The 13,884-nt window shown below is 38.1% G+C and overlaps 1 protein-coding gene across 1 annotated transcript; it reads left to right on the top strand.

Annotated features, from left to right (window-relative positions):
* The first annotated feature begins 327 nt into the window (after positions 1 to 327).
* Positions 328 to 13,376, top strand: LOC122559197 (serine/threonine-protein kinase Nek4-like). The gene is made up of 4 exons (XM_043708579.1): positions 328 to 1,589; positions 3,522 to 3,788; positions 10,396 to 10,593; positions 12,962 to 13,376. Exons 1-4 carry the CDS (start codon positions 1,578 to 1,580, stop codon positions 13,085 to 13,087), a joined length of 603 nt encoding a protein of 200 aa, XP_043564514.1. The 5' UTR covers positions 328 to 1,577; the 3' UTR covers positions 13,088 to 13,376.
* Positions 13,377 to 13,884: the final 508 nt, after the last annotated feature.

Genomic DNA, 13,884 nt, shown 5'->3' on the forward strand with positions numbered 1-13,884 from the left:
GACAGCCCTTTCTAAATTATATTGATGCAGACTTATCAGCAATATTAATTAAGGCCATAGTGTAGCTGTAGGAATCTGGGTGCCCGTAGGGCCCTGGGAGAAAATAATACAGGTACAATGACTGGTGCTCCCAGGAATGGGAGCCTCAGTGGAGGTGTGGTGAGTGCAGTACAATAAAGCAGTGTGATTCAATTTAATTTAAGTTCATTTGAATTCATTTTAATTTAGTTTTTATTTAATTTGTTTGTAGTTTAGTTTAAGTTAAGTGGATATATTTGTTCTGGTAAAATAGTAGGTAGTTCATTATTAATAGTATCGTGATATGACATTGTACTGCCTCTATCTTTCTGTATTTTGGTATTACTCTTGTTTGTGTATAGATGTTCTGTAAAGATTTTTAAAAGTTTCTAACAAAATAATGACAATATCTTGGTACATTTGGGATAGGAACATAGAACAAGAATAGGCCATTTAGCCCCTGAAGTCTGTACCACCATTTAAAGAGTTTATGGGTATCTGTCTCAGACTTAAATTAGCAATTTAATATTCACTGCTGTTTAGCAGTCCTAGCATCTAGTATCCTTTGTGTGTAGAAGAACTTCTTAACATCTTTCCTGTATGGTCTGGCCCTAATTCTCAGACTGTGCCCCTTAATTCTAGAACTCCCAACTTGTCGATATAGTTTATCAACCCCATCTTTTCTTGTTAATGTCTTGAAGACTTCGATCAGGTCACACTTTCAACTTCTAAATTGTAGAGAAAACAAGATCTAATTTGTATAAGCTCCTCATAACTTATCCAGTGAAATCCAGGTATCATTCTTGTAAACCTATGTGTACTGTCTCCAAAGCCAATATATCCTCCTCAAGGTATGGTGACTGATATGCTTTCAGTGTTACAAGAGAGATCTCACCAGGGTTTTATACCAACTGCAGCATAGCTCCTGTATTCTTGTACTCCAGTCCTCTAGTTACGAAGACCAGCATTCCATTAGCTTTCTTTGTCATTTTCTGCACCTGTTTGTGATATTCTAAAGATCTATACACCTGAACTCCCTAAGTCTCTTAGGATATCCACTATATTTAACTTCATACCGTCTAGAAATTATCTGATTTAACCTTTCCCAGTCCAGAATGAATAGCCTCATGCTTATTTCATCATGTTGCTATCATATTTCAATTTCATAGAAAGCTAACACTAACTACTAGAGTGTCTCGTTGTTATGAATAACTTGAATTGATGGACAATATTGGTAACATTAGCAGCATTTTAAATCTGTTTAGCCTATTTTCATTTTATTTTTTCATCTAATTTTCACCATGGAGACTAAAACAAACAAAAGCCTCTTTACTAGGAGCATGTTTATCAGCACTGTTGAAAGAAGTCTGTTCACACTTCTTCAGTCGCCTGTCATATGGTTAGAAAGTGAAGAATTGTGCTGTAGATTATTTGATAGTATATTTTGATTGCACGTACACAATGTCTTATATAAACTGTTTGTATTGTACAGTAATTCAAAGGACACAGCAGAGAGATGTGGAAGGCCCTTGTCTTTCTAAATTACATAGGTCCATATCATGGATTATCAGGTACTGCAAATGAAGTACAGAATAAAATTCTGTTTCTCATGTTTTTAATTCAAATCAGTCTTAATGTTTCAATTTAGTAGATTAGGTGCCAAGGACAGATCAAGCTGAACAATTCAGGACAGGTAAATATGAAGTACAGGGTGGCAAGGTGGCTCAGTGGTTAGCACTGCTGCCTCACGGCACCAGGGTCCCAGGTTCGATTCCAGCCTTGGATGATTGTCTGTGTGGAGTTTGCACATTCTCCCTGTGTCTGCGTGGGTTTTCTCCGGGTACTCCAGTTTCCTCCCATATTCTAAAGGTGTGGTGAATTGGCCATGCTAAATTGTCCATAGTTGTTAGGTGCATTCGTCAGAGCAGGGTGGGTTATTCTTCGGAAGGTCGGTGTGGACTTGTTGGGCCGAAGGGCCTGTTTCCACACTATAGGAAATCTAATCTAATCAAAGTAACTTTAGGCTTCAAGGGCTGGATTGGGTCACAGGTTGCAATATGTTCTCTTTGAATATAAAGGACTTCTTTTTTCAAACCCTTTAATTCCACAGCAGTGTGCTATGAAGAACCAGCATTTGAAACATTTGGAAAGCATCTCATGGTGTATATTTAGAAAAGTTTTTAAAATTATTTTGAATTTAACTTGATAGCTTTCGTTATATGCGTATATTGATCTGTCGTCCCAATCCCTCCCTCAGTCGAAGCAAAACGCTCAGAGAATCAGTATGACTTTATCTCCTTCATCTTTATTCCAGGCCCTGGAAGGAGAGAGAACAATCACCCATGTGCGCAGAGACATGAGTTCACTGTTTTCTCTGGAACAACAGTTTCTTAATGAACTATACAGTCATTTTACAGGAAGGAGCATCCAGATAAGACAACGTACATATTGATTGGGTGACCGTTATGATCAGTGAACATCAACAGTAAAGATTAATCCATCTGCTGTTACACAATGCATGTTCTTAACCTTAACTAGCTTTACATAATGAATACTTTTCACCTTGTTAAACCGACCTTAGATACTGACTGCTTCCTATATTTTAAATGGCTCTACATAATGAATGCTTTTCCATCTTGTTAACCCATTACCCTTGCCTCCAGCACCTCATTGTTAACTGCAAGTCATGCTCAGCTGAACCTCGTTTCACAAAACTCAAAACTTAACTCTTTCCCGACACACATTCTCAGATCTTTCCTGACAAAGGACTTTTGCCCGAAATGTCGATTTTCCTGCTCCTTTAATGCTGCCTGACCTGCTGTTCTTTTGCAGCACCACGCTCTCGACTCTAATCTCTGGTATCTGCAGTCCTCACTTTTGTTCTCAGATCTGTCTGTCCACCTTGAAAAATTCAATTGGTCTTTATTAGCACCTGATTGCTCTGAGGATATAAAGATCCACACTGTTGCCACAGTGGTCATTGTGTGATCAAAATGGATCTTAGGAGCAGGAATTTGTTGGTATATTTTCTTCTGATAGTAGCACTTATTTATTTCATGCTATTTCTTGCTCTATAATTGCTTTGATGTCATCTCATCGACTTCTGTTAACCTGTTGAGATCCATGAAGATCCAGCTCAGAGGGCAGAACGCTGATTTGTCTTTGCTTTTCATTTTTCTTTGACCTCCTATTTACTATCGATATCCCAGTACAAATAAAGAACGAAGTCCTCTCTCCCTGTTAGGGAAGGTTCCAACCTTCAGGCTCTCTGGGAACTGAGTAGTCCAAGGCCAGCTCAAAACCTTGCCATCAATTCTGTAGGAGATCCACAAGTAGCTGTGTTTATGATGGCGCCTCCGCTTTCCAAATCATTGCAACTTTAATCTTCACAAGTCCCTCAAATAAAAAAATGCTACAAATAAATGTGTAATCCATTTTAGGAAACTAATATTGTATTTCTAATTAATAGCTATGTTTACAGTTGAATTTTATTGAATTTTCAGTATGTTGTAAAGAAGTTGAATCTAAGAAAAGTTTCCAGTCGTGAGCGCAAGGCAGCAGAACAAGAAGCCCAGCTTTTATCCGAATTGCGACATCCCAACATTGTTACTTACAGAGAGTCATGGGAAGGAGATGATGGACTTCTATACATCGTGATGGGTTACTGTGAAGGTGGAGATTTGTACCACAAGCTGAAGGAACAGAAGGGCAAATTGCTTCCAGAAAGCCAGATCGTGGAGTGGTTTGTCCAGATTGCTATGGCTTTACAGGTAAAATTCTATATTGGAATAAAGAAATAAAGCAAGTTGAGAACATAAAAATAAAATGCTGCACTGCCGTAGGCATTTGCATTTTAATACCTTAGTGTTGGCCAAGACACAATCTCTGAAAATTGAAATGATGAATTATTCATTCAGCAGCTGTCCCAGAGCACATTGAAAGAGTCATAGAATCATAGAAATGTACAGCATGGAAACAGACCAACTGTACTGTCTCCCAAAACATTATGGGTTTGTGAATAAGTCAGTCAGTGAGAATGCAAATCAACCATTCAAATAACTTAAGATAATTGTAAATATGAAAACATCCAATTGTTATGGACCAGGCCAGACCCCCTCAAAACATTTCAAGGAAGTATCCTAGACTCTAATTTTGTTAGTTGTTTTAAGCAAGTGTAAAGTGGATATTCCAGGAATGATGCAGCTGGCCAGTTTAAACTTAATTTTAAACAAAACAGAATTTATTTACAAGATTACCAAATGAAACACAAACAAGAGAGAACAGAATATAGAATAACTTTACCTAACCGAAAACCCAACAGATTACCCCAACTTAATTGTGCTGTTTCAAATACTTGCAACAACTCTCAAACGCTACTTGGCAAAAAAGGAAAAATCAAACACAGGGTCTCAGAGAAGATAGATGAGAGAGAGAGAGCACGAGACAGCAGAGAGATTAGCATGGAACACCTTCTTCCATGAATCTGTTTCTTTGACCAGCAGCTTGAAAACTGACTGCTTACTGTGAACAGCCAGATTGCTGAAAACCCAAACCCAAAGCCTTTTTCCTGAGGTAGTATATAATCAAATTGTCCTAAACCCCATCAAAACTAAACACCCCAGAATCTGTGTCTTCACTACCGCTCTGAAAATAACCAAGGACAACATAACCTGAATAAAGGAGCAGCATTGTCACACCTCCCCCCCCAACTTAAAAGATTATCAATATCCAAGATGGCTTCATTTTAGAACCCCTTAATATTACACTGTTAGTACACTCCAATACCCATATACAGTAAAGATTGTAAAAATGCAAGCATGCACTACTACATTCTGTTTCAGTCCGTTTTCTCTGCCACTGAACGCCTCAGTTTCTCATCCAAGTCGCGACGATGTGTCAGTAATCACGTTTCCCATCTTGCCACATACACAGTTTTCAAATTGAATGATGGAAATAACAAGCTCCACCTAAACCATTTGGAATTTTTGTCCTTCAATTTCTCCACTGACTTCACTGGGTTATGATCAGAGCAAATGATCGTCTCAGGTACGTTCCTGGTAACACAAACATTGAAATGTTGTAACACCAATTCCAAGCTCAAAGTCTACTCTTCAACTATCGAATATGATGAAGAGCTTATGCTGATCTGCAGTCCTCACTTTCTCCCTGTCGGATATTTCTGCTGATGGATGTTCAGTTTCCTGGAGAAATGCCCAATAAGTCTTTCTGTTTTCTTGTCAACTTGGTGTAAGAGCACAGCACCGACACCCACATCACTCATATCGATAGCCACCTTGAATGGCTTTGTGTAATTAGGTGTGGCTAACACTGGGGGAGTGGTTAACACAGCTTTCAGGCTGTCAAATGCCTTTTGACAGTCCGCTATCCACTGAAACCTCTTTCCTTCCTTTAGCAATTCAGTAAGTGGAGCAGCCACATTGCTAAGATTGGGTACAAATTTTTGATAAAATCCACTCAATCTCCGGAATCGTAATACTGCTCTTATTGTCGATGGCATGGGTAACCTGCCAATTACTTTTGTTTTTGCATTCCATAGGGCCGTTTGTCCATGTCCCATAACTTGCCCTAGGAAGGTGACTTGGGCTTTGGCAAATTACTTTTAGCCAAGTTTATCACCAAGCCTGCCTTCCGAAGTCATTTGAACAATTCCGATAAATGTTGCAAATCTTTCTTCCATGTGTGACTAAACAATCACCAGGTCATCTATACGTATGATACAATTGGGTAATCCGGAAATGACCTTATTTGTTAGTCTTTGAAATGTGGCTGGGGCATTTTTTGTATGAAACGGCATGGCTTTAAACTCATACAGTTCATTCGGCGTTACGAAAGCCGAAATTGACTTTGCTCTTTCGGACAAAGATACCTGCCGCTATCCTCTGAGCAAGTCCAACTTAGAAATATGTTGCTTGTTTCACCTTTTCAACAGAGTCTTCTAAACGTGGAATTGGATATGCATCAGTCTTTGTAACTGCATTCACTTTGCGATAGTCCACACATAATTGTTGGGTACCATCTGGTTTTGGCTCCATTACTATTGGCGAGCTCCACTTACTGTAACTCACTTCAATTATGGTGTTTTGGAGCATGCATTCAATCTTCTTTTGAACCTGTGCCAATGTTCAAGGGTTATGCCTAGAAGTATGTTGTTTAATCAGAACAGCATCTCCTATATCTACATCATGCATAATTAGGTTCCTACTTCCCAGCTGATTTCCACATATCTTCCCATACGAAAGTAATAACTCTTTCAGGTCATTTTGATTTTCCTCTGAAAGGTAACTCAATAATTTATTCCAATTTTTGACAACTTCCTCATTGTCCAGTTTAATTTGAGGAATGTCCAATTCAGAATCCTCTGAACTTAGTTCTTCGCTTAGTGTTGTAACCAATAACAGTCTCCTTTTACTTTCCTTCCCCATCAAAATACTTTTTGAGCATATTCATGTGACACACTGAGATTTCTTTCTGTCTGAAGTCCTTATCAAATATTTCACCTCATTCAATTTCCTTTCGACTTGACAAGGTCCACTAAACCTTGCTTTTAAAGATTCACATATCACTGGAAGTAACACTAACACTGTATCCTCAATACCCAAAATTGTGTTTGATTTTTTGTCTGTTTCCTGTTTCATTGTATGCTGTGATACTTTTAAATACTGTGTAGCCAACTCCCCCACTCTATTTGACCATTCCCTACAATTTGACACACAGTCCAAATATGTGGTCTGTCAATCATGACTTGCCAATTTCTCCTGAATCAATTTTAGTGCTTCTCTCACTTCATGTCCAAAAACTAATTCAAATGGACTGAATTTGGTCAATTCATTTGGTGCATCTTTGATCACAAAAAGTACAAACAGAATCTCCTTATCCCAATCATCTGGGAGTCTTGACTATAAGCCCTCAACATGGTTTTTAATGTCTGATGCCACCTTTCCAGCGCTCCCTGAAATTCTGGATGGTATGCACTAGATTTGAATTGATTTATTCCTAAGCTGACCATAACTTACTTGAATAATTTTGATGTGAAGTTTGATCTTGATCTGTTTGTATCTCTGTGGGTAGTCCATATCTAGTGAAATTTTGAGTAACTCCTCTACAACCCTTTTAGCTATTATATAACGTAATGGAATCGCCTCTCGAAATCTCGTGAACATATCCATTATTGTTGATAAATACTGATTCACACTTTTTGTTTTAGGTAGGGTCTGACACAATCAATTAGGACTCTTGTAAACGGTTCCTCAAATGCAGGACTAGGTATTAAAGGTTCAGGTTTTATTACTTCCTGTGGTTTTCCAATTACCTGACATGTCTGACAAAATTCAACTACATCCTTATGCTGTCCAGGCCAGTAAAAATGTTTTTGTATTTTAACTTGAGTTTTTCTCACCTCTAAATGACATAGTTCATGTGCCACTCATAACACCACATTTCTATAACCCACAGGCAATACAACTTGATGAACTTCTGCCCATTTGGCATCTACCTGAATATGTGATGGTCTCTATTTCCTCATTAAGACATCATTTGTAAGATAGCAGCACACAGCGATACATCTAGATTCTTCTTCCATGTATGCTTTTTGAAATAATTGGTTTAGTTTCTCAGCTTTCTGCTGTAACTCAAGTTAATTTCTCTGAACTAAAGGAGTCTGCTATCTATCAGCTCCTGGTTTGTCTCAACTATTTGATCAAATAGTGTCTCTGCCAATTCCACTTCCAATTTCTTATCTATATCTTTGATCTCTCTTGTTTCAACTGGTGACTTTGTGACCTTGTTACCACACAGTCTGGAAAGGTCCCCGGATATGTATCTTCTAATGGTTGAGTTGCATGGGTTTCCACTGGCTTTTCAACCATGTTTGGCAGTACTCCTACCTGTGAACCAGCTATACTATTAGCAAGGACAAATTGTATTCCTGGAGCTGAGAATTTGTCCAGTACTCGAACCATGACTTATCCACTCTTTACCGGACACTCTAACCTCAATCTATGGATTTGAGTGCTTCTTGTCTCACCATGAATTCTCGTTAATAGCACCTTTTCTGGTAATAGTCCTCAGAGGTACCTATCTCCTCATCTTTTAACGTCAAAAATTGCAATGATACTGTATCTCTTAATATTATAACCTCTTTACCTGCTGCTCCTGGCTTATGCGAGTAAACTTTACCTTCGCAGGTACATGGTTTAAGATTATCTGGTTCTTCCTCCTTAACCAACCTCCGACCAGTTTGTATATTCTGGTGCAGCTTTCTAGCTTCCACTGTGCTTTCTGTTACCACTCCAATAAAATTCACAGGCCTATCCTGTTTTCCTACACCTGGCTTCTCAGTGCTTTTCCTAACCCACCAACCGTGTGGTTTCATGTGGCTACTTTTATTGCAGTGAAAACACTGGACCTTTTTAACTTCTCTTTCCCCTTCAAGGGTTTCCTTTTTACCCTGTGGTAATTTATCCTTCTGATCTTCACTGAGGTCTACCTTTCCCTTTCTATGTGAGGATTTCTCTTTTCCCTAATTTCTATCCCTCACCGATTGAAATTGATGTTGGAAGCCAAATTTTCATTTATGGACCAACTCATAGACATGAGCTGCTAATCTTGCAATTTTAACTCTTCCTCACTAAGCTGACCTATAGCCTTCATTTCAAACTGACTTTGCTGTCTAATAGCCAATTTCTGAAATTAAAACTCCCTTTCTTTCTTCTTTTGCTCTCCTTTTCTCTTTCTTTTTCTTTTGATCTGCTGAAGTGATCCGTTCTTTTTCTCTTTCCTCCACTTTAATTGTATTTCAAACAGTTTCATTTCTTTTACCCTTTCTTTTTCTGTTACCTCACTAAGCTTACCTTTAGTCTCCATCGTTTCAAGCTGACATTTCTGTTTAAGTGCCAATTTCTGAAGTTCACACTCCCTCTCTTTCTTCCTTTTTCTCTCTGTCTTTTTTTCTCTCTCCTTTCTCTCTCTCTTCTCTTCTTTCTCTCTCATTTTCTTCTTGTGCCACTAAAGTGATTCGTTCTTCTTCTCTTTCCTCCACTTTTAATCGTAATTCAGTTTCATTTCTTTTGCCCTTTCCTTTTCTCTTGCCTCTCACTTCAGCTGTTTCATTTTCAATTGAATTTTAGCCATCTCCAAAGATTGTGATGACGTTTCCAGTAAATTTAAATGCTGAGCCATTGTTGTAATTATCTCTCCTTTCCTCATGGAAGGAGGAAGCTCCAACTTCAGATTGTCTGCTACATCCAGCAGCTTGGCCTTATCATCTTTTGGAAAACTCCCAAAGTGACTTGTTCCGCCCCCAGAAAAATCCCAATGATTGAAAGAGCCATTGCTACATCAAGTACTGTTTAAACCCAACTGAATTCAACACCCAGAACAAAAGACGCTAACATCTACCACTCGCTGCCTTCGAGTCCAGCAACCCTAATCCCAAATTGGAACTAAAGAATAAATCCCGGATGAGCCCCAATCTATTCTAGACCAGGCCAGACCCCTTCAGAACATTTCAAGAATGTAGCTCTGACCCTAACTTTGCTAGTTGTTTTAAGCAGATGTAGAGTGGATATTCCAGGAGTGATGCAGCTGACCCAACCATTTAGTTTTAAGCAAAGCAAAATTTATTTGGAAGAGTACCGAATGAAACACAAACAAAAGAAAACAAAATATAGAATAACTTAACCTCTCTGAAAGCCCGACAAACTATCCCAACTTAATGGTGCCAAATACCTGCAAAATCATATAACACCCCTTGGCAAAAAAAGGAAAACTCAAACAGAGGGTCTTAAGGAGAGGGACAGATTCAGCATAGAACACCTTCCTCCATGGAATGTTTTCTTTGACCAGCAGCCTCAAAAGTGACTAACTGCTTGCTCTGAACAGCTAGACTGTTCAAAACCAAACCAAACCCCAGAAAAGCTGAGCTGGGTGAACTGGCCGCTACCCTTTCATTGTGCAAGTTTTTTTTAACTTGAAAGCTTTTTACCTGAGGCAGTATCTGTTAGCTATAATCAAAACCCCTAAAACCTATCAAAACTAGACACCCTGGCTTTATGACAAGGACAATAACCTTGTTAAAGGAGCAGTATCATCACACAATTTATCATGTTGAGTTAGATATCGATATTAATCTACCATTTTAGGATTGTTCTGTATGCTTTTTTCAGATGGAATATTACGATTTTTGTGTCTGTAACTTTTGTGCCTGATTAATTGCACAGCAGGTATTTTGTGCAGTGTTCAGGTAAATCATAAAGACTTATGTTTTAGATATTTGTGGCTTGATCATAACAATTGAAAATGAAGATATTATACAGTGCGTCAATTGTATACTTAGCACGTTCTGTCTTTTTTTAATAGTATTTACATGAAAAACATATCCTACACAGAGATCTCAAAACTCAAAACATCTTCCTAACAAAAACAAATATCATTAAAGTTGGAGACCTGGGCATAGCCAGAGTATTGGAGAGCCAGCATGATATGGCCAGTACTTTGATTGGGACACCTTATTACATGAGTCCTGAACTTTTCTGTAATAAACCATACAATCATAAGGTACAGTACTGCTGGATAACTTTATTGTGCAACTTTATTGTGCTTTTGGTTCGATCAGCTTTTCATTATAGGGGAAATATACTTTTTATCCTTTTTACATTCTTTTGCTTCACTTAATGGGTGCTTGCTTTGGCTCAGACAGAAGCTGTTTTGTTATACATTGCCTATATAACAATATTTGTATATGAACTTGAGCAGGAACAAGAAGCAACACATTTCCAACTCATGATTGCCCCAACTCTATTCTTACGAACATACATATTTGGACCAGAAGTTGGCCATGCAACCCCTCGAATATGTTCGCCATTCAATTAGAACTTGGATGATCTGATTACTGCACATCCTGCCAACCTCTCCATCCTTTTAGTTTTGTGCAAATTATGATTCTATCCACCTCTACCTTACAAAACATTCAAAGATTCTAAACATTGACACCTCTGGATCTAGATTCTGGTCACTGGTCATATAACTGAAGCATAACCTCGATACTTTAATTCAATTTCCCTCACAATAAACAATAACTTATACCTGCATACTAAGCTATTGTGATTCATGCATGATGACACCCAAATCCCTCTGTGTCTCATAACCTGGGCAATCTCTCTTAATTTAGGTAATTTGCTGCTTTTTCATTCTTCCTGCTGAAGTGGGCAATTACCTGTTTTCTGACATTATATTTGCTAGATTTTTGTTCACTCACTTATTTATATCCCTTTGTATTCCTTACATCCTCTTCACAACTTATTTTCCTACCTATCAGTGTCATCAACAGATTTAGCATCAGTACTGTCGGTCACGTTGTCCAAGTCATTTATGTAAATTGTAAAGCTTGAGGCCTCAGTAGTGACCCTGGTGACGCACCAACCTGAAAATTGCCCATTTATGTATACTGTCTTTTTTTTTTGTTTGCTAGCCAGTCTTCTCTCCATGTAATCCATTTTATACCCAGTACTATGACCATTTTTGTTTGCAATCAACTTTGATACAAGTGATTATCAAATGCCTTCTGGAAATCCAAGTGCATTGCATCCACTGTTTTCCCCTTTAGCCACAGCATATATTACTTCCACAAAGAATTCCAATAAATTGATTAAGTATAATTTTCCTTTCAAAAAACCATGGTGATGCTACTTGATTATCTTGAACTTTTCTGGACTGCCATGAAATCTTTAGTGATAACTTCAAACATCTTCCTTTCAATAAATATTAAGCTAACTGGTCTGTAAATTTCTGTTTTTTCGCCTCCCAACCTTTTTGAATAAGATGTTTTATTCACTAGCTACCATATTAATGAAACTTTCCCAAAATCAAAAGAATTAAAACCAATGCATCACCTATCTCAATTATCACTTCTTTTAAGACACTACAATGATGTCCATCAGGAGCTGGGGGCTTGTTATCTTGCAGCTCCACCAGTTTGTTCATTACTACTCATTACTACTTCCCTGATGGTTGTAATGCTCTTGAGTTCCTCCCTTCCTTCCATTTCTAAGCATCGGCAGCCAAGCGCATGAATTTGCGGTTAACATTGCTGGATAGAGAATAGGAAGCTTGGTCTCTTATCTTGCTATTTTTGAGTGGGTGTTGAAACTGATTGTAACTCCATTCCAATCAGTCTCTTAGCTATCATGATATAGATTAGGTAATAACCTTGGAATTTTCAAGTGACTCATTGGCTGCAATATTTAATGAAGCAGGATTTCCAGGTGGATAATTGGATTTCTTGTGGGGATTTATCTGATTACTGCTGATCTTTATGCCATAGAGTGACTGTTTTTAAACATGTGTACTGCCTAGAAGCCACTGTGTTTCATAGTTCTCTGCTGCAGCAGATTTGCAACTCAGGAGTAGCTCAGATCCCTGTTGCAGGGTGGGAAGTGGGTTGAGGGGTGTGCAGTTTAGTAGGTAGAGGGTAATAGTAGTAAGAGTTGTTGATAAGAAATTAGTGCAAAAATAACTTACTCTGGAGAGCAGCTTGAGGTCTACTTATTGATGGATTTTTGATTAACTGGAAATTTGTACATTTAAAGTGGGAACAGATTTGCTTGGGAAGCTAGGGAAGTACATCCCTGGCTACTAACCCACAACAGCACTGAAAACCACATACCATTTCCGTCACTTTCCTTTAACTGCCAGATTTCCTAAAACCTCAGAAACTCGGCGAGTAAGCGTTAAAGCTGAAAGAGAGGTTATTCTCCCCTACCTCCCAGGGACAAGTCGATTTTGCTGACTTTACTCAGGACAGTGTACTTTAAAGAGAAGCTTTAAAGAACTGTGGGGCTATTGCAACATTTTTGTAGAGAAGCTGTGAAAATAATAATAAAAATATTGTCTGTCTGAAGCTTTTCTTTCTTCATTTTCTGTGTAGTCTGACATTTGGGCCCTAGGCTGCTGTGTATTTGAAATGGCAACCTTGAAACATGCCTTTAATGCCAAGGATATGAACTCCTTAGTTTTCAAGATTATTGAAGGAAAGGTAATGTGCATTCCATGATATTTTTCAATTAACTTTATCAAATACTTTAACTGGTTTACCAATATTGAAAAGTTCAAAAAGTCCTCAATGTAAAGAAGAATAAGCAATAAATGCTGGTTTTTCCAGCTGCTCTTGAGAATCAATGCTAATAATATAAAAGAACGAACCTGCATATCGATTCGTCACTGATAAATGTCACAAATATAGATGAACATTGAGAAACAAATTTAAAAGTCAAGAAGTTACCACATTTTTAAGCAATGCAAAATTAGATTAAGGTAATTTAGTATTAATAATATCCAGAGAAGTGAGCCATACATCCCAACAATTGGCTGGTTGAAGCAAACAACGGGTTTCTTTGATTGTCCCTAATGACAGAGTATATGCTATACTCAACCAGCCTAGGTTTGCAAAATCCAAAACAAAATGTCTGCTGTTAGGTGCAATTTTACACATACTCACTGCTTACTGAACAATCCTGAGTGTAATAAGAATCAACTAAGGGTAATCAGTTGATTTGTAACATGGAGGATTTATGCTTGTAAGGATCAAATACATTCATATACAAGGATCTGTTCTTTGCAAAATAAATGAATATGTTTAACCCTTGTGCCTTTTTCAAAGTACTAGGGAAATTGTGAAGCTCAGGCTTTGTGAGCCGGGATATATTGCTAGAGAAGTGGAGGTGTTGAGGCAGGCTGGTTAGAACGTCAATGTTGACTTCTGGGACAGCATCCCAGCTCCCAGCATTATTCTTGGCCTCTAAATGTCACCTCTTAGTTCCCACCCAACCCTCATAACTTTTATTCCCTTGC

Source organism: Chiloscyllium plagiosum, chromosome 18 (genome assembly GCF_004010195.1).
Source record: "Chiloscyllium plagiosum isolate BGI_BamShark_2017 chromosome 18, ASM401019v2, whole genome shotgun sequence".
NCBI lineage: Eukaryota > Metazoa > Chordata > Chondrichthyes > Orectolobiformes > Hemiscylliidae > Chiloscyllium > Chiloscyllium plagiosum.

What these genes read in the sequence shown, in the direction of transcription:
- LOC122559197 (XM_043708579.1), top strand. An exon ending in AGATTGCTATGGCTTTACAG is followed by an intron (nt 3,789 to 10,395) that starts GTAAAATTCTAT and finishes TTTTTTTAATAG; the next exon opens with TATTTACATGAAAAACATAT. An exon ending in ATAAACCATACAATCATAAG is followed by an intron (nt 10,594 to 12,961) that starts GTACAGTACTGC and finishes TTTTCTGTGTAG; the next exon opens with TCTGACATTTGGGCCCTAGG.